The 22311-nt window shown below is 36.5% G+C and overlaps 1 protein-coding gene across 3 annotated transcripts in view; it reads left to right on the top strand.

Moving 5' to 3' along the window:
- Positions 1 to 22311, top strand: part of ANO3 (anoctamin 3) — a 420829-nt gene that overhangs the window by 296677 nt on the left and 101841 nt on the right. For all 3 annotated transcript variants that reach the window (XM_060606231.3, XM_060606232.3, XM_060606233.3), the window contains 3 exons: positions 7383 to 7483; positions 16021 to 16065; positions 21084 to 21215. In XM_060606231.3, the coding sequence (XP_060462214.1) occupies positions 7383 to 7483; positions 16021 to 16065; positions 21084 to 21215 (278 nt within the window). The remainder of the gene's footprint in view (positions 1 to 7382; positions 7484 to 16020; positions 16066 to 21083; positions 21216 to 22311) is intronic.

The following is a 22311-nucleotide window of genomic DNA, read 5'->3' as shown; positions in this document are numbered from 1 at the left end:
CTAAAATTCTTCCTTAAGAGGATACTTTTCATAATTTCAAACTGTGATAAGTGACCTAAAAGACAAGTAAACGATGTTGCAATGATTTATATCAAGGGCAATGATCTCATCTGGAGGATGAGGGAAGACCAGAAGTGAAATTAAAGAAATAAACTTTGAATTGAGGTTTGAAGATGAATAGTACCTAAAATAAGTTGAATAAGAGGGCTAGATGTGATTTTAAGCAGTGACTGCATATTATAATCACCTAGGGATCTCTTAATCTATTAATGGCAAACCCCATCATAACAAGGATCAATTGAATATCATGTAATGGGAAGAAGGATACTGGCATTTTTCAATACCAGAATGAGAGGGGAATAGGTGAACTTGGAAAGAATGGTGAGGGTTAAATAATTACTTCTAGTAGTAGACTTTTGATGATTTTCTTAAGAAAAATGGGAAACCACTGAATAATTTTAAGCATGGCAGGATCGTGACCATATTTGTTTTCTAAGAACATACCTGGGATTGCTGAGAAGACCATAGATTTGAAGAGCATGACTGGATGTACAGACATCATGGCTGACATTAGAGAAGGAGAGAAAGAAGTAAATTTGTTAAATACGGAACTTAAAATGTAGATACTCAGCGTTTTGGTTATGAAGTAACTATTATATGCCACATTCTGGGGATAATTGAGAACAAAGATAAAAATGGGCAATATTCTCATGGGAGCAGAGAAACCATAAACATACAAGAAAAATGGCTATTATTAAAACAATAATTTAGGGGTGTCTGGGCGGCTCAACTATTTAAGTGTCCGACTTCGGCTCAGGTCATGATCTCATGGTTCATGGGTTCAAGCCCCATGTCAGACTCTGCACTGAGAGTGTGGAGCGTGCTTGGGATTCTCTCTCTCTTTGCCCCTCCACTGCTGTCTCTTTTCCCCTCCCTCTTTCTCAAAAATAAAAATTAAAAAAAGTGTTCAAAATAAAAAACCAGAATAATTTATATAAGGACTGTGGCTAGGTAGTTATTTTAGCATGGGAGATTTGAAAGAAAGTGCTCTAAATGAAAAGGAGTCCATCATGGGAAGATAAGGAGGCAGAATGCTATCTGCAGAAGGAATAGCCAGTATGATTCTACTGTTGACCAGAAGAGAGCTAATTTGGAGAGAAAGTGGGATGGGGTTATGGGAGTAAAGATCATAAGATAGTAATTGAGGGACCCTTGACAAATACAAGTAGAAAATGTTTGAAATCTGTAGTAGGGCCCAATGAGGATTCTGAACCGAAGGTAAATGCTTTAGTCTTTAGAGTGCAAATGGTAATATAAGCCATGTATGAGGATGAAACCACTAGAGAGAATGAGGAAAAAAAGGAGTGTAGGAGTGAGCCTGTAAAAGGTAGGAGGGAAGAAGAGACACTTGCAGGAGTTGGAGGGAGGTGGAAGAGGCAGAGATGATGAGGAGTCACAGGGAGAAGTGGTTAGCAGGGGTAAAATACTGCCAAGGAGCCCAGGAAGACAAGAAAGAGGCTGGTTCCATTGGAAGTTGTGGAGAACTTGCACGAAAGCAATGAGAATCACCTCTCTGGAGAGACGACACACAAGCAAAAGGGACAACGTGAGTTGAAGAGTGATGAGGCTGCAGGAAAATAGGCAGCAGCAAATGTCATCACCTTACTCTGTGATGGGAGGATGAAGAGCAGCGTCCACAGAGGGGAAAGAACTCTCATGAGGTTTCACTTCTCTCTTCCTTTTTTCTTATATGAGATGCTTAAATGATGGTGGGAGGATCCGGGAAAGAAAGGTGGAGGCAGGAAGGAAAGCAGGAGGGGAAGGAAAACAAAGGGCTTACAACATGAAGACAGGGAAAATGAAATTGTGAGCCTGTCAGCAAGTATCAGACTTGTTACTGAAAAGTAGGAATATTTTTAAAAATTTTTTAATGTTTACTTTTGAGAGAGAAAGAGAGACAGAATGTGAGTGGGGGAGGGGCAGAGAGAGAAGGAGACACAGAATCAGAAGCAGGCTCCAGGCTCTGAGCTGTCAGCACAAAGCCCGACACGGGGCTCCACACAGCACTCGAACTCACGGACTGTGAGATCATGACCTGAGCTGAAGTCAGACGCTTAACTGACTGAGCCACCAAGGCACCTCACAAGTCCCCATTTTTAAAATTTACATTCACCAGAGCTAAGCACTGAGTCTGGCAGAGAATAGGTTTCAAGTCCTCATTATATTACATGTTGATAAGGACAATTTCTAGACAAGCCCATCGTTAGTAGACAATGATTCATATTCAAAGGCCATATGAATGAATAGGTGTATGGTTTGTGTTTGTGTCCCAAGTACATTTCCAGATCATACGAGCAATTCGTCGTCTTCTTAGACTTACTCGCATGAGCTACCACATTCTGTTTTCTTTCAGCTCTGTGCCACCAACTCGCAGAGAGTGACTTTGTAAAAACTCAATGTTTAAATTTCCTCTTCTCCGAAGAGTGACTATTCCACCTCTTGGAAAGTCTGGATGAAATAATTAAATAATAATGTGAAGTGTGAAGGTGGTGGGTGTGTTATTCCCTCTGAAAAGCCTGCCTTCATTAGAGAGAAACAGAATAGTGCCAGATTGGGAGCTTTGGACTCCAAGGGAGAAAGTAATCCTTCTCCCTGGCAACACCATCCCTTCACCAACCCCCTGCTCAGTAGCTGCAAGAAAATGAACTACTTTTATTTTGTTTTAAGTAGAGGTATAACAAAAGAGAAATTAATTTGAGGAAGTTATAAAAGAAGACAGTTCACGCTGCTTGAGAAAGATCTATCTATATTTAAAGTTAATACATACAAAATTAGAAATGTTCTAGCTGTATGTGCACTTAGCTTGACATTTCCCTCATTGATGGTAGAGTTAATGCAGAAACATCCCTCTAAAGCATCTCCTTTATTTAAGTGTATTAGGCTTTTTCACATCTTAAAGGTTGACAGGAATGAATTAATAATCAGTGCTATGCCAGCTCTTCATGATGCTAATTTGAATTTTGACATAACACCGCTTCCAGAATAATTCTGGCTTATTTGCACTCTGTTTCCATCATCTCTGGGTTAGGTACAAGTTACATAGAAGGTGCACTCAAAATAAGTTAACTCACTCATTCATCCATTCAACAAATGCTTAGTGAGTGACTACTGTGTGCCCAGCATAGAACTAGATGCTTGGTATACGTAAATAAATAAAATGAAGATCCCTTCTTATATGGCACTTACATTAAAAAAAGACTCGCTATTAGGAGATAATAAATACTATAGGGAAGAGATTAGACAAGGTAAGAAGGATGAGGCAAGGGCAGGCAAGTCGTAGCAAGTGACCAAATGAGAATAGTAGAGTTAGTGAGGGGGAAAGTAGTAGGAGAGGGTGGTGAGCAAGATACTGAGTGTGCGACTCTAAAGGGCTGTGTAGGTCACTGACAGCGCTTTGGCTTTCACTCGGAATGAAACAGTTCCATGATCTGAGTTACATTTTACAGAGCACTCCAACCATTATGCTACGAGTAGATCATTGGGGGCAAGAATGTGTGAGCAAAGGCTCTGTTGGACAGCACTGCAGGAGTCCAGGCCAGAGATGATGATGGCATAGACCAGGGTGGGCGCTATGGAGAAGTAGAGAGTGATCAGACTCTGGCTGTGTATTCGGTAAGGTAAAACAGATCAGGAACCATCTGGTAGTATGAAACCCAAGCTCTCCTGCTGTGGAGGTTAAACCTTCTAAGACCTCTCCCAACACATATGTCACTCACACGTTCTTCATGCTGTGACTCTACTCTGGCAACCAACATACCTAGGCTTCACGGACCATGATGCTCTGAGGGAGAATGAGATCTCCATTTGTACCAGAATAAGCACTAGCTCCTGAAAAACTTTTTTTTTGTCCCAGGAGCTGTCTGTTCAACAATAGAGACCCCTGCTTTCAAACTCACATGGAGCACCGGCAGGAATGCAATGATCAAATAGCAGTGCATTTCTCACAGGCTTCTTTATTCAGTCTTAAACCATTCTACACGTAGAATGTGTCAGTCTTGTATAGATTGGTTTTTTTCTGACTCATTCATTTTCATGGAGGCCTCACTTCCAGATTCTGAGGAAAATGCTGAAAAACAACCCACTTCTCCCAAGGAAAAAGCAGTAACATACAGGTGTAGGACAATTTAAATATATATAAAGGAAGAGATGTCTTCCAAAGAGATTCTGTAGACTATAATCTACAGAAATACGTTTTATTACAATTTATACCCAGTTGATATTATCCGAAAAATATTTAATTCCTCAATAACTTGATCCAAGTCACTCTGCTTTAGAGTTTTCCCCAAATTACAGGTTACTGGTTTTGTACTTGTATAATTGAAAGTCCTGCTGTTGAAGGCTTACAAAACCAAAGGGTAAAGATGAATCTGATAGTGTTTTATAAGAAAAAAAGAAAAAGAGAGTGCTGGACAAAGATTCTAGTGAAGTTTTGAAATTATCCATTAGTTTGGTTAGGGTCTGATATAAGAAGCCTGACCTCGACAGGAAATGAACAGATAACCTGTTATACTTGGGTACTTTCTATGTCTGGTCTTTCATAACACTCACACCAGCTCTGTGAGTTAAGATCATCGTCTCCCTTTGTCAGGAGAGAAAATAGAATCATAGAGGTTAGGTAACTTTCTCAAGCTCACAGAGTAAAGTAAATGGTAAAGATGGAATTTGTACTTAAGTCTTTGTGATTCCAAACACTATGTTCTGTCTACCATACCATGTAATTTCTTCTAAGTAGGCAATTAGGATTGAAGAAATTTAAATTGTGCTTGGTAAGTGAAAGGCAAGTTGATATAACACCAGTGGCCAACACCATAATTTTAAAAGAAGAATCTTTTGAATATAAGAACTTTTGTATGGCTTAAGCAGGAAAAACTATAATAAAACATGAAATTCTTTCTTCACTTGCCTCAATGAAAGAGTCATTTAAATGCCTATGCTTTTTCTGTCTTAGATTTTCTTGATTCTATCACTTCTGCACAGAAACCTTTCAACCAAGTCTGGAATAGTCACTAAAAAGAACCTAGAGATAACATCATAATTGTTCTCCTTTCTCTTTCTAGCTGGGTAAAAAAAATACATATTTTAAACAAATAGTTGTTTGAATAAATTAATGCTCACTTAAAAAAAAATTTATGTTTATTTATTTTTGAGAGAGAGACACAGCACAAACAGGGGAGGGGCAGAGAGAGAGGGAGACACAAAATCTGAAGAAGTCTCCAGACTCCAGTCTGTTAGCACAGCACCTGATGCGGGGTTCAAACTCAAGAACCGTGAGATCATGACCTGAGCCTAACACACAGGCTTAACTGACTGACCCACCCAGGTGCCCCAAATTAATACTCATTTAAAAAAATTCTACACATTATTTTCTCAAGCAGAGCTAATGTGTATGACCTTGGTCTGAATTCAAAGGCCTGTTGATATTTGACACATACTATGTCTCCTTCTGTCATTGTCCATTTTATTCCCATCATTCTTTACCTAATATTTAAAACAAACATATTTGAAGTAAGAAAAGCCTTTGGAAACTGTACTTAAGGGCAAGCATCTTTTACTATTTTTCCCTTGATGATTTGCAAGCAAAATAGAAATACTTCAATAAGCTATCAGGGAAAAAATAATCCATGTTCCAAAATTTTGGAAATTTAGTTTACTTTTCACCATCTTGGATATTTTTAGCAAGTATATGCATATTAAAGTTTGTCAAAAGTCCTCCAGGGAGAAACTCAAAATTTTTGTGGCCATGAAATACCCTGCCTCTTTTTTTTATAGTACTCCATAGAATAATAAACTTCAGCAAATGCTAGTGTGTAAAAGTGTCTGCCCAATGACAATGATGCCCTACATATGAGTATTAGTCTGATGATTATCCCATGGCTGTCTAATAATACTTTTTGTATTATTATTTATATTAATATTGGTAATACTCATTTGAAATATTGTTTGGGCAAACTTGTGAAATTAGCCACATCTAAAACATAGGGCTTCATGAATGTATGGATATGAAACATTAGTTTAATTATAAAATATATATGCTTTTAAATTAAACTGATAAATTTCTTCTATGCTTTTGAGATTTTAAGATTGTTATGTTTCTTGAGAAGTTCCATCTAGATAAAATTTATTTACTTTCATTTATTTAAAAAAAATTTTAACGTTTATTTATTTTTGAGAGACAAAGAGTGGGAGAGGGGCAGAGAGGGAGACACAGAATCCAAAGCAGGCTCCAGGCTCTGAGCTGTCAGCACACAGCCCGACCTGGGGCTTGAACTCAGGAACCGTAATCTGAGCCCAAGTCTGATGTTTAACTGACTGAGCCACTCAGGTGCCCCATCTAGATGAAATTTAAATAAACAACGTTAACCAGGGGCGCTTGGGGCTCAGTCAGTTAAGCCTTGGACTCTTGGTTTCGGCTCAGGTCATACCCCAGATCCTGGAAACTGCTTCAGATTCTGTTTCCCTGTCTCTCTACCTCTCGCCCACTCGTGCTCGCTCTCTCTCAAAAATAAATAAACATTAAAAAAAAATTTTGTCTGGAGGCACCTGGGTGGCTCTGTCGGTTGAGCATCTGACTCTTGATTTCAGCTCAGGTCATAATCTCACAGTTCATGAGTTCAAGCCCCGTGTCAGACTCTGCACTGACAATGCGGAGCCTTCTTGGGATTCTCTCACTCTCTCCTCTCTCCCTGCCCTTCTCTCTCTCTCTCTCTCTCTCTCTCTCTCTCTCTCTCTGTGTCTCTCAAAATAAATAAATAAACATTTAAAAAATATAAAAAAAAACTTTTGTCTGAATCAAAGTCACCCAAATTTCTATGGATTAAAAGGTTAAAGTACGTGTGCAAATTTGACAGCTAAGGTCATGGACTTGCATGATTTATATTCCATTTTTCCCAGGATTTAGCGACTCAATAAAATATGCCAGAAGAATAAGTGAATGAATTAATGAATGACTGGTGGAAACTGTCAGTGTTTTTTATTCCCTCTGAGTAGGATCATGATAAAGTTTGCAATAAGACTACCTTCATATCCCTGACTGGCTCAAGATTTTTCTGATTGGGTATTCTGGATCTTGATAACAGTCAATATAAGAAAATGCACTAACTCACATAGGTGACTATTTCTTGTATCCATGCAATGGCATTATTACATTTTTATGAAGGTGTTGCTGTGTTGAGAATTGTTATTTGTATAAATCCCCTTTAAATCAGTGACAACGGTTTATGTGGAGATAAGGTGACGGTGTTTCTTCCTTTCAAATCAAATTGTGGCACGGTATCATCAGCTCTGATTCTAAATAATGGTGCCTGTCTTTCTATCCTTTGCAGCCAGCTGTTGCAAACCCTGATATCATGTTTATTAAAATTCATATTCCATGGGACACGCTGTGCAAGTATGCAGAGAGGCTGAATATCAGGATGCCCTTCAGGTACTTCTGAATTTTACTTCATTCTATCTCAGTACATATTAAGATGAGTCTGTTTTCTGCAAAACTTTAGAGCAGTACATGTAACTCTTTCTATAGAGGAAATGCTTTTTCTCCCAAATTTTATAATAGGTTGGGCACTGTTTTTTTTCTTTTAAGATGCTTGCCAAATGTGGTAAACTTTATGGTCCCTTGGATGCTTCGTATCATTTCTCGGTGGACTTACCTAGAGGGAGGGAAAAAGTTGATCCCAAGATTAATCTCATTTCTTATTTCATATGGGTTGACAAAACTCTTACTGTTTTTGTGGAAGGCAGGAAGCATAAGGATGTAGCATCCATTTGTAAACAAATGCAGTGTTTTTTGTGGTGTAACAGTTACCAAGAATCAACTTCAGTTGCAATTCAACCAGGTGGCTTTTCAGCTCTGTCCTCAGTACCAGAGTACAAAGGGAGATGAGAAGCCTACTCCATTCAACGACTTTTCCATTCTTCCTATAGGCAAACAAAGATTGAATAGACATGAGTTTCCTTATATTGTGTATAAGGAAATGTTATATGTAGAATGAACCACTTCCTTCATAATTTCTCAAAGTAAAATTCAACAGTGTTCCTACTGTGTGCAAAGATACAAACATTTATGCTTATTTGGAACTCAATGTGCTTCATCACTGATAAGAGGGTTTAGAAGGAGTAACCAGATATCAGTAAAAGAGCCTCTAAATAATGAATATAAATGAACAGTAAGAGCACAATGCAAAAATATAGAGAAATGTGTCAGACCTGGTAGCATGGAAGACGCCAGTTCTGGTAAGAGTGCTGACCTCCTCAAGTCTTATGACAAGCTTCTATGTTATTCAAGATAAAATATGAGATAGTGATTCCATCTTTTTAAAGTTTCTTTTTAATGTTTATTTATTTCTGAGAGAGTAAGACACAGAGTGTGAGCAGGGGAGGGGCAGAGAGAGAGGGAGACACAGAATCTGGAGCACAGTGCCTGATGCAGGGCTGAAACCCACAAATGGTGAGATCATGACCAAAGTCGGATGCTTAACAGACTAGGCCACCCAGGCACCCCTGTGATCCTATCTTTTTAGTCATTTGAAACACCTCAGGCTTTGAAAGATGCAGACACAGTCATTGTCCACAAAACAGAAATTAAGCATTGGCAACTACTGAAGAATCTTACTACCACTGTTAGAATTGGATACCTAAATTGGCTCATATTCAAACTTGGCTAAGAGTTTAATAGTTCTCTTTAATATGATATTTAAGAGATAAGCAAATAATACCTCAAAAAGCTTGGCAAGGAATAGTTAATATTTTTTTAATGTTTTTATTTATTTTTGAGACAGAGAGAGACAGAGCATGAGCAGGGGAAGGGCAGAGGGAGAGGGAGACACAGAATCCAAAGCAGGCTCCAGGTTCTGAGCTGTCATCACAGAGCCTGACGCAGGGCTCAAACTCACAGACTGTGAGATCATGGCCTGAGCTGAAGTCAGACGCTCAACCGACTGAGCCACCCAGGTGCCCTGGCAAGGAATAGTAATATTAACAATAAAAATCATAAGACGATAAAGAAAAGTCTTTCTAATTCTTCAGCATGTATATAAATGATAAGATATACCTAAGAGAACCTGAAGTCTGTACATTTCTATGAATCTTGGTTCCTAGAAGCAAATAAGGGTCTATGAGATGTTACTTGTGTTATGATTAGATAGTTTGAGGTCTACAAAGGACTGCTTTAAATTCAAGTCATTTTATTGAACTAATTTTGAGAGTATAGCTTGACAAGTATATACTTGTAGTATTCTACATTTCTTAACATCTGAGGAATTTTACCCCTTTGACACTGTGTCATCTTCTAAAAAATCTTGAAATACTTGCCTGGGATATATTAAAGGTGATAATGGGAGAATATTTGCTATTTGCTCTATTTTATTTCTTCTTATTTGGTTTGAACATATTCACATGACATATAATCATGCAGAATTAAAACAATGTAATAAATTTTAACCTATGAAATTAAAGAAGGATTTTACAAATAGTTCTGTTCAAACATTGCACAGATATGGTAATTGATCACCTTTGTTTATTTATGATGGAAGTCAAATTTCATAAACTATTCTGAAACTCAACTTGAAAATATTTTCTATGAGCTTTGAAACTCATATAAATCTTTTTACACCTTCCACTTCTTAAGAAGATAATTGAAAAATGTGTAAAGACATTCCTTGAAGTATCACTTGACAATTGTGGAAAATGGAAATATCTTCTATGTTCAACAGTAGAGGATTTCAGTATATTTCAGTAGAGGATTTCAGTATACTCTTGGACTGGAATATAATTCATTTATAAAATGAATGGGTATACAATTTCTTAATGACTATAAGGAAATAGTAAATAATAAAATTTAAATTATATATATATATTATGATATGTAATTACTTAGTGTAATTGCAACAATGTAAAATGCATAGACATAAAATAGGAAGAAACTATAATATGCTAAAAATGACTGCTCCTAATGGGGGATTGTGGGTACCATTTATTTTATTTATATGATTGTAAAATTACCGATTTTTAACAAATTCTAACTTGACTGCATGATATAAACACAGGATGCAAAAGAAGTAGGACACTCAGAGGATCCTGGGTGGCTCAGCCTGTTGAGTGTCTGACTTCGGCTCACGGCACGATCTCACATTTCATGAGTTTGAGCCCCACATCGGGCTTGCTGCTGTCAGAGCAGAGCCTGTTTTGGATCCTCTGTCCTCCTCTCTCTGCCGCTCCTCCACTCATGCTCTGCCTCTCAAAAATAAACGCGCGCACGCGCACACACACACACACACACACACACGCATGCACAAAGTACAACACTCAAGACAATGACCTAGTGTCTGATATCATGATGAAATTGCTATCTTAACTAATCAGGTGCCTTCATCCTTCCCTAGTCCTGTGATCTCACCATTGTTTCAAAAAAGAGTTGTAATTAAATTCATGTACAAAGCAATTTCCTCTTAGATCTAATTTTTTTTTTTTTTCAACGTTTTTTATTTATTTTTGGGACAGAGAGAGACAGAGCACGAACGGGGGAGGGGCAGAGAGAGAGGGAGACACAGAATCTGAAACAGGCTCCAGGCTCCGAGCCATCAGCCCAGAGCCTGACGCGGGGCTCGAACTCACAGACCGCGAGATCGTGACCTGGCTGAAGTCGGACGCTTAACCGACTGCGCCACCCAGGCGCCCTCCTCTTAGATCTAAAAGGAGGAAACCTTTGAAGTCTATCACAAAGTGTCCTGTTTCTGTGGGTTTCAGCACTCGGGTACAGTTCAGAATCAGTAAACATTGTGTGTAAACATCTCACCAAGTGGGGCGTCTGGCTGGCTCAGTCTGCAGAATTTAATTCCTTTGTTTTCTTTTTCTTAGAAGTTCATTAAAATGACAGTTACCTTGTCGGACTGTGGGTGTCCTCGGTTGGTATGACGTAGAGCTTAGGTCTCCAGGCTGTGTGCCATGGTGTCCTGACCCAGGATGACTTTTGGAGAAAATATTCTGTTCAGATAGATATTGTTTTCTTTTTTTAAGTGATATTCTTTTTTTTTAATTTCCTGGTAAGACTGCATTTGAAAGAAGAGTTCTGATAGATCCAAAGAAAGAAATATGAAAACCCTGAAATGTAGGCCCTTACTATTTCTTCTTTTTGATGCTGTGGCTGAAATTTCTTCTTTATAACATGTTTTTAAAAATAATGTTCACATGGAGTGCCTGGGTGGTTCAGTGGGTTAAGCGTCCCACTCTTGATTTCGGCTGAGGTCATGATCTCATGGTTTGAGAGATGGAAGCCCACTTCGGGCTCTGTGCTGGCAACAAGGAGCCTGCTTGGGCTTCGTTTTTCCTTCTCTCTCTGCCCCTCCCCCACTTGCACTCTCCGTCTCTCAATAAATAAACATTAAAAAAATAATAAAATAAAATAAAATAAAATAATGTTTACAATGGCTACATACTAAAACTTTTGGAAAATACCATTGGTACTCTCATGATTTAATAACATAAATATTAGAAAATATGCAACATTTCCAAAATGTATCAAAGGAATACTAGTTTCACAGGTTCTTAAAAAAAAACTATCCTGTAAGCAAATATATTTATGAACTTTTGAGTTAAACAGTAAGTTTATTTATTGTAGATTCTCATTCTGCCTTTAAAGTACGTTATAATCACCTGGGAAACAGTAAAAATCAAGTCTCCAGGAACTCTCCCCCTAGACATCATGGAATATTAATTCTGGAAGAGCAGGTATATACATTGTTAACAAGCATCCCACATGATTCTGATGCAGATGGTAAAGGAATATTGTCTTGGCAATTTTAATATTTTAATAAATCTTACCATTTTTAAAAGTTAGTTATACAAAGCACCCTTTCCATTTGATGATGGGATTTTTTTATCTTCATATCATGGTGTTCTTGGGAAAACAGTTTGACAAATCCTGGAACACAGAGTTTTCTTGGAACGCTTTCCAGAGCAGTTTAAATAATGGATGTAACATTAACTCCTTAGTAACTTCTCATTTATTTTTAAGGTACACATGAAAATTGGCATAGCCGTCACCTCGTAAAAAGAGAATGCTACACAAGCATAAGCTAAATGGCAAAGTGTTTTTATAACGGCTGATTCAGTTTCCACTTGTCAACTGTAACCACATTTAAGAACATATATACTGACTTAAAATCAAAATATGCAAGAATAACAAAGAACTTAAACAGGAAAAGCCCATATCTCTTTTTAGGGCAAGGGTTTTTAAAAAATTTATGCATAAAAAAATTTACCCATGTTTGGCTGTCCTGCATATTTATTCAGTGTTGAAACCTACATGTTATATTTCACAAAGAAAAATTGCAAATTTATTCAGAATAAATTATTAGAGTTATAATCCGGTCTGCTTTTTGTATGAACATGAAATGTGAGCATTTTATCTAAATTCTCTGCTTAAATATATGTGTAGAATTTTATATACCTAAATTTTCTAGCTATTTCTTTTTCTGATTACTATTCCAAGTAAATATGGCCTTGATGTTTCAAAACTACCCAAGAAAAATTCAGAGGATAAAAATAGTTCAAATTTTCTTATTTTTGTCCTATCAGCAAGGACTTGATGTTTCAAAACTACCCAAGAAAAATTCAGAGGATAAAAATAGTTCAAATTTTCTTATTTGAGACTTGATGTTTCAAAACTACCCAAGAAAAATTCAGAGGATAAAAATAGTTCAAATTTTCTTATTTTTGTCCTATCAGCAAGGACTTAGTCTGTGTTTTCCACATTCCAGAAATATCATGTGGTTCAAAGATGATGCTTATTCATTCTTAACTTTCATATGAAAAGAGTCAAACATACTGTAAGCCAACTCAGCCATCTCCTAGCTCTCTGTTTGAGTTCCCTGATGGGATTCTTAAGCTTCTCCCACAAATATTTTAAACACAGTAGATTTGAGGGAGGGAGATGTTTTTAAAACATTAAGAATAATATTTTTATCATAATTGGGATTAAACTTAGATCACTTTTATATGCAAAGGATCCTTCACTCAAAAATATAATAACATAGGAACATTCAGACAGCCCAATATATGAAATAATTAAGAGTGAAATAGTTCTGGGGTGCCCGGGGGGATCAGTCAGTTAAGTGTTTGACTTCAGCTCAGGTCATGATCTCACAGTTTCCAAGTTCAATCCCTGCATAGGGCTCTGTGCTGACAGTTGGGAGCCTGGAGTCTGCTTCGGATTCTCTCTCTCTTTCTTCTCTCTCTGACCCTTCTTCGCTCCACACTGTACCTCTCTCTCTCTCCCAAAAATAAACATTAACAACAATTAAAGAGTGAAGTAGTTCTGTTTGACAAGGAGCAGGGGACGTAGGGTTCCACCCATGTGACTGCCCATCTCCCTCAGCCCCGTGGCTGTGTGAAACACTGGTTGGAAACAGTGGTTCACATAACAATTTACTTATAGTTTTGAGTGGCAGTTGTAAATAGGTGGGTAGGTAGATAGGTAGATCGATGCTGTCCTGATGCAAGGTATAAAATAGAATCTTTCAAATGAAAAATTCAGGGAAAAATAAAGAAAGCTCTATCTATGAATAATATGTAATTAATAAAAGTGGAGGATAAATAAACAAGGTGGAGGATTATGGGTAGAAAATGATATGGTCCTGCAGGTTCATTTGTGAGGAAGAATTAAGGAAAATTACAGGTTATTATGAATTTCAAGGATTAAAAATACACTTGTGTATTGTTGGGAGAAAAACAAAATGTCACCAACCCAGGAAACTTCACAAAGGAAAACACTTGTATTAATGAATAAGCATTAAATCAGAATGTGATGTGCATCACAGGCAATTCTCCAACAGATTGTAAAGACAGAAGGAAATTCCATCCTTTAATATAGCCAAACAGATAAGCAATATCCAATCCTCAAGTAAGAGGACACAACAGCAATAATTGTCCCACATAGTTTACCCTAAATTTGACTGGGGATTAGAGTGTTAGTTATTTGGGAAAAGTGAGTCTCTTAATTTTTATTTGCTTTCATAATATTAATGGTCTAAAAAGTATGTATATTCACTTTTTATAACTTCATTCCTTCATTTTTCCTTATTGTTCCCAAAACATTTCAAAAAAATGTTTATGAAAAATTTCAAACTAGAGCAATAAAGATAAATGTAGAATCGTGTTTAATCCAAACGTCCCTCCCTTGCTTTTCTAATATACCTCACCATACCTATGGTCAATAATTATAATTTTTATCTCCTCTAAATAACAGTCCTAGATTTTTTTGTGCTGAAAATTATTTTAAACTAATTTCTACATTTTTAGCTTTTAAAATATATATATAATACCTCATTTAGCAAATATTTATTAAATGCAAAGTGGTCTCAGGCCTTGAAGGAAATAAATTAAACTGTAAATTAAACACTTATCAGCCATCTGAGTGCTTACTGTTTATCAAATGATGTACCAAGTATACACCAGGAATACAAAGTGAAATGAAATAAAACTACTATCTTCAAGAAGCCCAATCTCCTGTAGAAGATAATCAGTGATCAGTTATATAATGATGTCTAAATAATGCAAGCCAATCTGTGTACAGGAAGTTCAGAAAGAAGATGGGTTTATATTCCAATGGGGATTGAATTATGTATGCACGCAAATTTCTGTATATTTGAAAAAATGAAATGGGGAGATAATTAAATGAGTTTAAGATGGATGTAGCAAACCTTGAAATTCCACATTTGAATTTAGTATTGAGGTATGGCAAGGACAACTGAAAAAAATTCTTTTCTAGCAATATAACCAGTGTTTGCAATGAAATGCAGTAGTACAGAAGGTTTTCAACTTTTCTAAGCAGTTAAGAACACAGTTAGGACCACATATTGATTGTCCTGACTCAACCCTGCTTTCTAGATACCACACAGGGAGGAATTTACTGATCCTCTGAAATGGGTTTTGGTGGGTGGGGATAAAGAGTCATTTTAGAAGGCCCAGATTATGAGATTCCTGCGCTCCAAAATGAGGATGTGGTAAGAATCTTTTAAGAGTTGAATTAACCCCTGTCACCAGAATTTTTAGTTTGTTTAAAATCAGACATGGTATACACCTACTTAAAACAAACTACTCCATGTTTTCCCTTTGTAATTCATTCAAAACCTTAGAATCAGTGGTAGGACCCCTTGTTATCTGTGCCTGTTCATCATCCCTTTTACCACTATGCTCAACTTGCAGTTTATGCTTCAGAGATTACTGAAGTAGTTGCAGTTTCCTGAATCTTGCAATACTTGGTGTTGCTCCCGTAATTATGTCAAGAATACCATGTCCTAAGTATTTTATTCAGAGGATGACTCTTATGCATGTATCAAGATTCAACACAGAAAACACATGCTCTAAGAAGGTTTGCCTGATTCCTTTCTCCTTCATCTACAAACACTAATTGAGATCCGTTCCAATGTACACGCATAGCCCTCTCTGTTTTCCTGTCTTATCACACTTTATTATAGCTATCACTTATCTTTGCAACTATAAAGGAAGCTCTTTGAGGGTAGATACCCTCTTTTTTTGTCTAAATTTTTAATGGTTATACTTTAACATACCTTGCAAAATAATAAGCATTCGTTACATATATGTTTAGATGGATAGAAATATAAATGGATGGATGGATGGATGGATGAAAGACTTCATATAACACGTAAGCCAATGATCCAGTTCCTATGCACTGTGTAGCAGAAGACAGAGTCAAAATATGGACTTAAAAATAAAATATTCAAAAGTGATGTATTGATGTATCAGAATTCTTTGCTTATTAACTTAGATTCTGAAATTAAAACAAGGCATATTCAGAGTTCTGACTCTATTATATTGGCTTATTTCATGTATTTCATAGGCGGGCGGAAGTTCGAGTGTTAAAATACTCAATGTGGTTGAATGTAGTCACTCTCTGGTTTCTCTTTTTTCACGTGACTCTCTTCAGCTGTATCCATTATTTTTCAGGAAAAAATGCTATTACACTGACCGGAGCAGCAAATCAATGGGCAGGTTAGTGGTGATGTGTAATTTGTTTACAACCAATCTGTCATTTGGGAAAAAGAAATAAAAAGAAGACATTCAATTACCCACATCAGCAGTTGTAAATTTTAGGAAGAAAAACTTTTCTGATTTGTTCTACAATTTCCAAAATGACTTACACCAAATTTAACCATGTTTATAATAAGATAATCTATTTTTTTTTTCTACTTACCATTGCCATTTCTGGAATCCTCTCTTGATGTAATGTTGTGGCAGGAGAATTTTAATTGCCAGTTAGCCTCTTAGGAGATTTTAATGTAAAAAATAGTTATAAAACCAGGATTGTTGGGTAAACGATGACCCTCTAGAGTAATAGTAGAACAGACAGGGCAAAAATCTTCTGGCTAATTCAATTTAAATCTCTTATTAGACAAAGGTGGTCAAGGAAAGACTAGCATCCAGAGTGACAAAGTGGTTTATCAAGGCCACACAGCATCTTTTTGAATCACAGACCTACTCTTATTTCACCAACTGAGCTGCCTCTCATATTCTAGCATTCAAAACAAACTTTTCTTCAAGAGCATCATCTCAAAACTTCTCTTTAAATATTGTGGTAACAGTAGCTATGACAAAGGAATTAATCAAACCACAACCTTGAGACAGGAGAAACTCTCCCACCTGAATCACCTTGGCCCTGTTTCACTGAGGAAAATGAGCTTTCATTTAATGGATGCTAGAAACAAAAGGCTTCTTACACTTGGCTGTTTTTCTGCTTCTTGCAAAAGAATTCGTTAACGAAAGCGGAATGTCAGTGTGACAGAATACACTCTATTGAATAATGTTGCAGGATATTACAAGTCAGAATGACACAAAACTAGAATCATATAGTGTGAATATCAGAATGCTTTAGGAAAGGATTCCATAAATGTAATTCCTTTACCAAAGAAAGTGGCTGAATATAATTTGGAACATTAGAATAGGAAAAAGTTTAATTTTAGGATAGGGGAATGTTGGACTCTCTTAAGCATTAAATTTAGATGTGGTAGGAACAGGTGACAGGAAAAGTAAATCATAGGGGGAAAAATTTGAAGTTAGAATGAATATTAAAGGAACTAGTACTTAAAAGTCTCTTTAAAATAATAAAATTATTATTTATGCTCCTTAGCCAGGTCAGACTTTTCTGTTTGTCAGGTTAACATGGTCAGATTTAGAATGAGTTTTTATCATTTCCCTTGGACATATTTGGTCCTCGTCTGTGTAGCAAATTTTCAAAATTATTTTTCTATAATAAAGTAAAAGTCATTGGAATGTCACAACATACAAATTTACAACTGCAGAGGGTGTTTTGTTTTGTTTTGTTTTCTCTACATGAGCCTGCATCATGTTGGATGTATTGATAACACATCTGGGTTAAGTTCAGTGTGCTCTATAGAATTAGTGAGATTTTGCTACTACATAATTAGTGGGTTTTCTGATAAACATCTTTCTTTCAGAGACTTGCAGAAGGATAAAACCCTGTATATTAAAATAGCAACGAATTTCTATGTAATATTATATAATTTAGTTTTAGTGCGCACTTGCTTTTGGAATGTGTGATAAACGTGTATATTAGACTCTATAGAAAACATTTTTAATAGTGGAAAAAGTATTTTTTTTTCTGTTTTGGTCAAACTTAAAAGTAAACTAGAAAAATAAACACCATATTGTATATCATAATATGTTTTATTATCTTTTGTGTTTGTTATTATTTTCTGTTTAATTTCACAAAATGAAAATTCAGTTATATTATTCCAAATAATTCTTAAACTACTTTAAGCATTACTATAGCCTACCTCTTTACAATTTACTTACTACAAATAGTGATAAGTATTTACTGACTTTTTGGATGCATCTGGGAAGGGTACAAATAAATAGGATGGGCATTTATAAATGTATATGACATACTAAACTGAGAAAGAGAATGTCCTGTTATTTGCTTGAGTGTAGACTTTCAATTAAGGAAATGACTGATTTTGATATTTTTCAGACTTTAACTTTGGAGAAGAAATTTAAGTGTTTTCTCGCTTTCTTTTGTGTGTGTGTGCGTGTGTGTGTGTGTGTGTGTGTGTGTGCACGCGCGCGCGTGGTGACGACCATCGTTATAAAAATTTAAAACCTAATTTGTATACAGTTGGAAAGAGAGAAATGAAAATCAGTTATGTGCACCTAGATTTCACTTGTGCTTTTCCATTATTGGAGTGGGAAAGATATTTTGTGCATGGGTATTTTGACCAGTAAACATTAGGTGGTGAATAATGTACAGGCAATTATCCAGCTTTTCAAGATCATCATTTCTCCTGGCAGTTTGATAGAAAATGGCTGTAGTTTTATTATTGCTGCTATTTATCATTTGTTTACAAAGCATTTTCACATTCAGTTACCAAGGCATCTTCAAAATAACCCTTCAGGGAGGCAAAACAAAGAGTAACTGGTTTTGCAGATCAGGGAAAATAAATGACCATTATCACCACTCTGCACCACCCCGTGCCTCATTCCCCGGCTTTCACAGCTGGTTGGGTAGAGCCTGTGCTCTGACTGGGTTCTTTTGGCCCTTTAACCAGATATCTTACCAATTTCCAAGAATTCTCTGCTTTCCATTGATGTTAGCAAAGGAACTTAAAGCTCCATTAGGAGTCATCTCCACAATGTGCCATCCATGAAGTCTTGAGTCCGTAAGATGGCCAAGGTGACACAGATTCGCTAGAGTGTAGATAAAGCATTAGATTATGTTGGTGATGTGTTGGTGAGACTGATACTAATAGAGTAGTAACACTCTCTTTCCTTATTATTATCATAAACATTAGTGAGTATTTACTGGGTGGATTCAGGTGTTACATATTTAATTCTCAAAATATCCCACCTTTTAAGATAGGAGAAAATTGAATGAGAATCAAGGAAATTGAGTAATAATCCAAAATTTTGCATCCCATGATTCAAATCCAGACCTGACCACATTTTACTATCAGAATCATTTGCTTCCTCGTGGGAAGTGTATATGAAAAGTCTTAATTATAATATTGTTTATTTTTGTAGAAAATCAGTGATGGCGTGAGAGCCTTTTTATTTTTTAAATGTTTTTAAAGTTCACCTCCGCTTCTAATATGTTTGTATGTTGTCAGAGATAGGCCCTCAGGATCTGTAGTTCATCAGCATTTCCTAAGTCCAGTCAGAATGTATCCTTCTATTTGATCCTTCCAGCCACCTAACAAGGTAGGACAGATAGAGTCACTTCCTCTCTCTAGAGATGAGGAGCCTGAAACTCCAAGATTGAATTTGCCAATTTCAGTAACTGACAAATTAGATCCTGGGACGCTCATCCTCCACCTTCTACCCCATTGTTTCCCTCACTGTGCTAAATCTGAAAAGCTGGAGTGATTGCTATATAATCCATTCAGTGATTTGTAAGTGTCTGTGCACTAGTCGCTGAGATATGGAGATGTTCTGTGATTTTGGAAGCTTTTGTTATCATGAGAAGAAGCAAAGTGAACACCTCAGATATTGCTCATGTATTATTCTAGGCTAGAAAGTAATTCTTTGGTCCCTCCCAAACCAAAAATGACTTGGCATCTGTATGATAACCTACCTGGCAAAGGAAAGGTCCAGAGTCTCCACATGCCAAACTTTAGGTCAGGAATTGATTGCTATTTCAAATGATTCATACTAATTTTACAATAACAGATTTGAATGAAATAACTCCTAAGATACACTATTAGCTGCCTGCACATTGCTATACTGAATTTTTTAAAGCGTAAGCAGAGCTGACCAAGCAGATATTAAGAAGCATTGTATTTGTCTAGGAAACTATTCTCTCCTGCTACTTTGAGTCTTGCTATTGCAGAAGAGCCCCAACATTGGTAAAGATGGAACCTTGTAAGTAGTGTGTAAATATTGTGCTATTTTTAAGTAAACATAATTACTATAGTCACTCAGAATTAAGTTTTCGGAATCAATCTCTGGAGTCTATGTCTCTTTCTTTTGCTTTTTTTTTTCTTTGTAAAGTAAAGATGATTCCAGTCAGTATGTATACATAAGAACTGGGTTATGACAGTAATCTAAAGCTGAGACCGAACGAAGAAGTATCCTGATGTAAAATTTCCTGAAACAGTATCTTAATGTCATATATTTAGTGTCTGTGCTAAACCCATCACTCAAAGTGCAGCCAGTGGATAGCAGCATGGGCATCCCCTGGGAGCTACTTAGAAATGCAGGATCTTAAGCCCCACCCTGGGCCTACTGAATTAGCTTTTTACCAAGATCTTCAGAGGATTCGTTTGCCCATCAGTCTTAAAAGTACTGCGAAGGCTCCTTGCCTCAACTTGTTAATAATCAAGCTTAAGAAGACACCAACTTACAAGTCTCCAGCAAAGTCAATATGTTTTTGATGAGTGAGGAACCTGAGGCAAGAAGTTAAGTAACATCTGTCAGTTTGCACAGCTCCCGTGGCGCCATGCTGCCTTTGAACTGTTTTGCTTGACTCCAAAGCCCTCGCTGTTTCTATCAAGGCAGAGGCTCACAGCTCTGCTGGGTGTGTTGTACTCATTTCTTTCTTTTTTTTTCTTTCCTTTCTTTTTTTTTTTTTTTTTTTTCTTTTTGGTAGGGCCACATTGCTGTAGATTTTTCAAAGAATCAGGGAATAATCGATAGCTACATATGTATAGGTATACATACATACATCTATGCACTCACAACTTTGATAGATGTGTCATGCTTTTATTGTGTTTATGGTCTTTCCTACCACTGTCTCTATATATGATGATTTTTTAATATTTTCCACAAGATATTTTGCATAAGGATAACCTAGTTACACTGACTTTAAGCAAATGCAAGGTTTGCTTTGGTTTGAAATTTATGTCTTTTGTGTGAGAACGAAAGAAATGCACGTGTGTGGGTATGACTGTCTTTTTGGAACTCCTTTCCTCGCCCCCCACCCCCGCGACCTCGGAATGGTGACGGAAGGTAGGCATGACTCTGGAATGCAACCTAATCTAGTTCATGTGACTTTGTTCCAGTGTGCAAAATTATTTTAGAAGGATAAAAAAATGGATGTCCCAAAACCCAATGGTTCTCGACAAGTCAGCTTTTCCACACCTGGAGGAATCAGACTGCTATACAGGCCCCTTCAGCCGTGCACGGATTCACCAGTAAGTTCACATTTCTTTTTCATCCACCACCTGCCTCAATACCTTTCAGTATCTAGGAGTTTTTGATAAAGTAAAAATACCCTGGAACAGTTCCATTGTTTGCCAAATAAGTCAGAGAATGTATCATTTTATTAAAACGTTTTTATACTTAATTTACCAATAGCACTCAGTGAGCATTATTAATTCCTGATCAGCTGATTTAGGGACATTCAAGTAATGAATATAATTAATTGTAAACTCATGGGCCAACAGTCTAGCTCCCAGTTCTTTCAAAATAATTATGATGGTGGTAAATACCCAGTTAAAGTAACAATAATGGTAATATGAATAGAATTGCTATTAAATAACATGATTGAATATGGATTATTCTAATTAATAAATTATATATAATTACATATAATTAATATGTATTTATTAGTTTAATCCACTTGAGTCTAATTGTAGGAAACTAAGATGAATGAGAATTTTTTTAGGGACTTGTTGCATAATTCTTTGTCTACATCCCAACAAGTCTCTATTCCTAAATTCATTCTACTAGTATTTATTGAGTTTTTTCGTAATAAAAATTGAGGAAATGACACAGTCCCTGTCTTTATAGATGTTGAGAGGCAGGATGAAACAAATGAATTAAATCAAATATTTGGGAGGAGAGAGTTCCCATTAATTATTGCCTCTGTAACATGTCCAGTGGTCCAGAATCCCGTCTCATACTGCCTCTCAATGCTCCAATGTCTCACACTGTGCATTTCCCTATCTTTATGTTTATCCTATATTATCTAATTATTACTTTACATTTCTGTCTGCCCTGCTACACTGGGAATACTGTGAAGACAGGGACTGCAACTTATTTCTTAATTTATATACCATGTGTTTTCTCCCTCTATAATGCAACTCCATGAAAAAATTGAACTTAACCTTCTAAAGAAATATTTGTTCACAGAATTCTGAACCAATCTGATGGTAGAAGAAGTGTGTGGACACTGCTTCTGATTATTAGAATTAACAGAGCACAGAGCAGCTATGGTAACTTGGTGCATAGTCAGGTACAAATCAAAAAGCACAATATCAAAATCCTGGAGGCTAATAAAATGGACAA

Source organism: Panthera onca, chromosome D1, assembly GCF_046562875.1.
Source record: "Panthera onca isolate mPanOnc1 chromosome D1, mPanOnc1 haplotype 2, whole genome shotgun sequence".
Classification (NCBI taxonomy): Eukaryota; Metazoa; Chordata; class Mammalia; order Carnivora; family Felidae; genus Panthera; species Panthera onca.
This window is presented reverse-complemented; position numbering and strand designations above follow the sequence as displayed.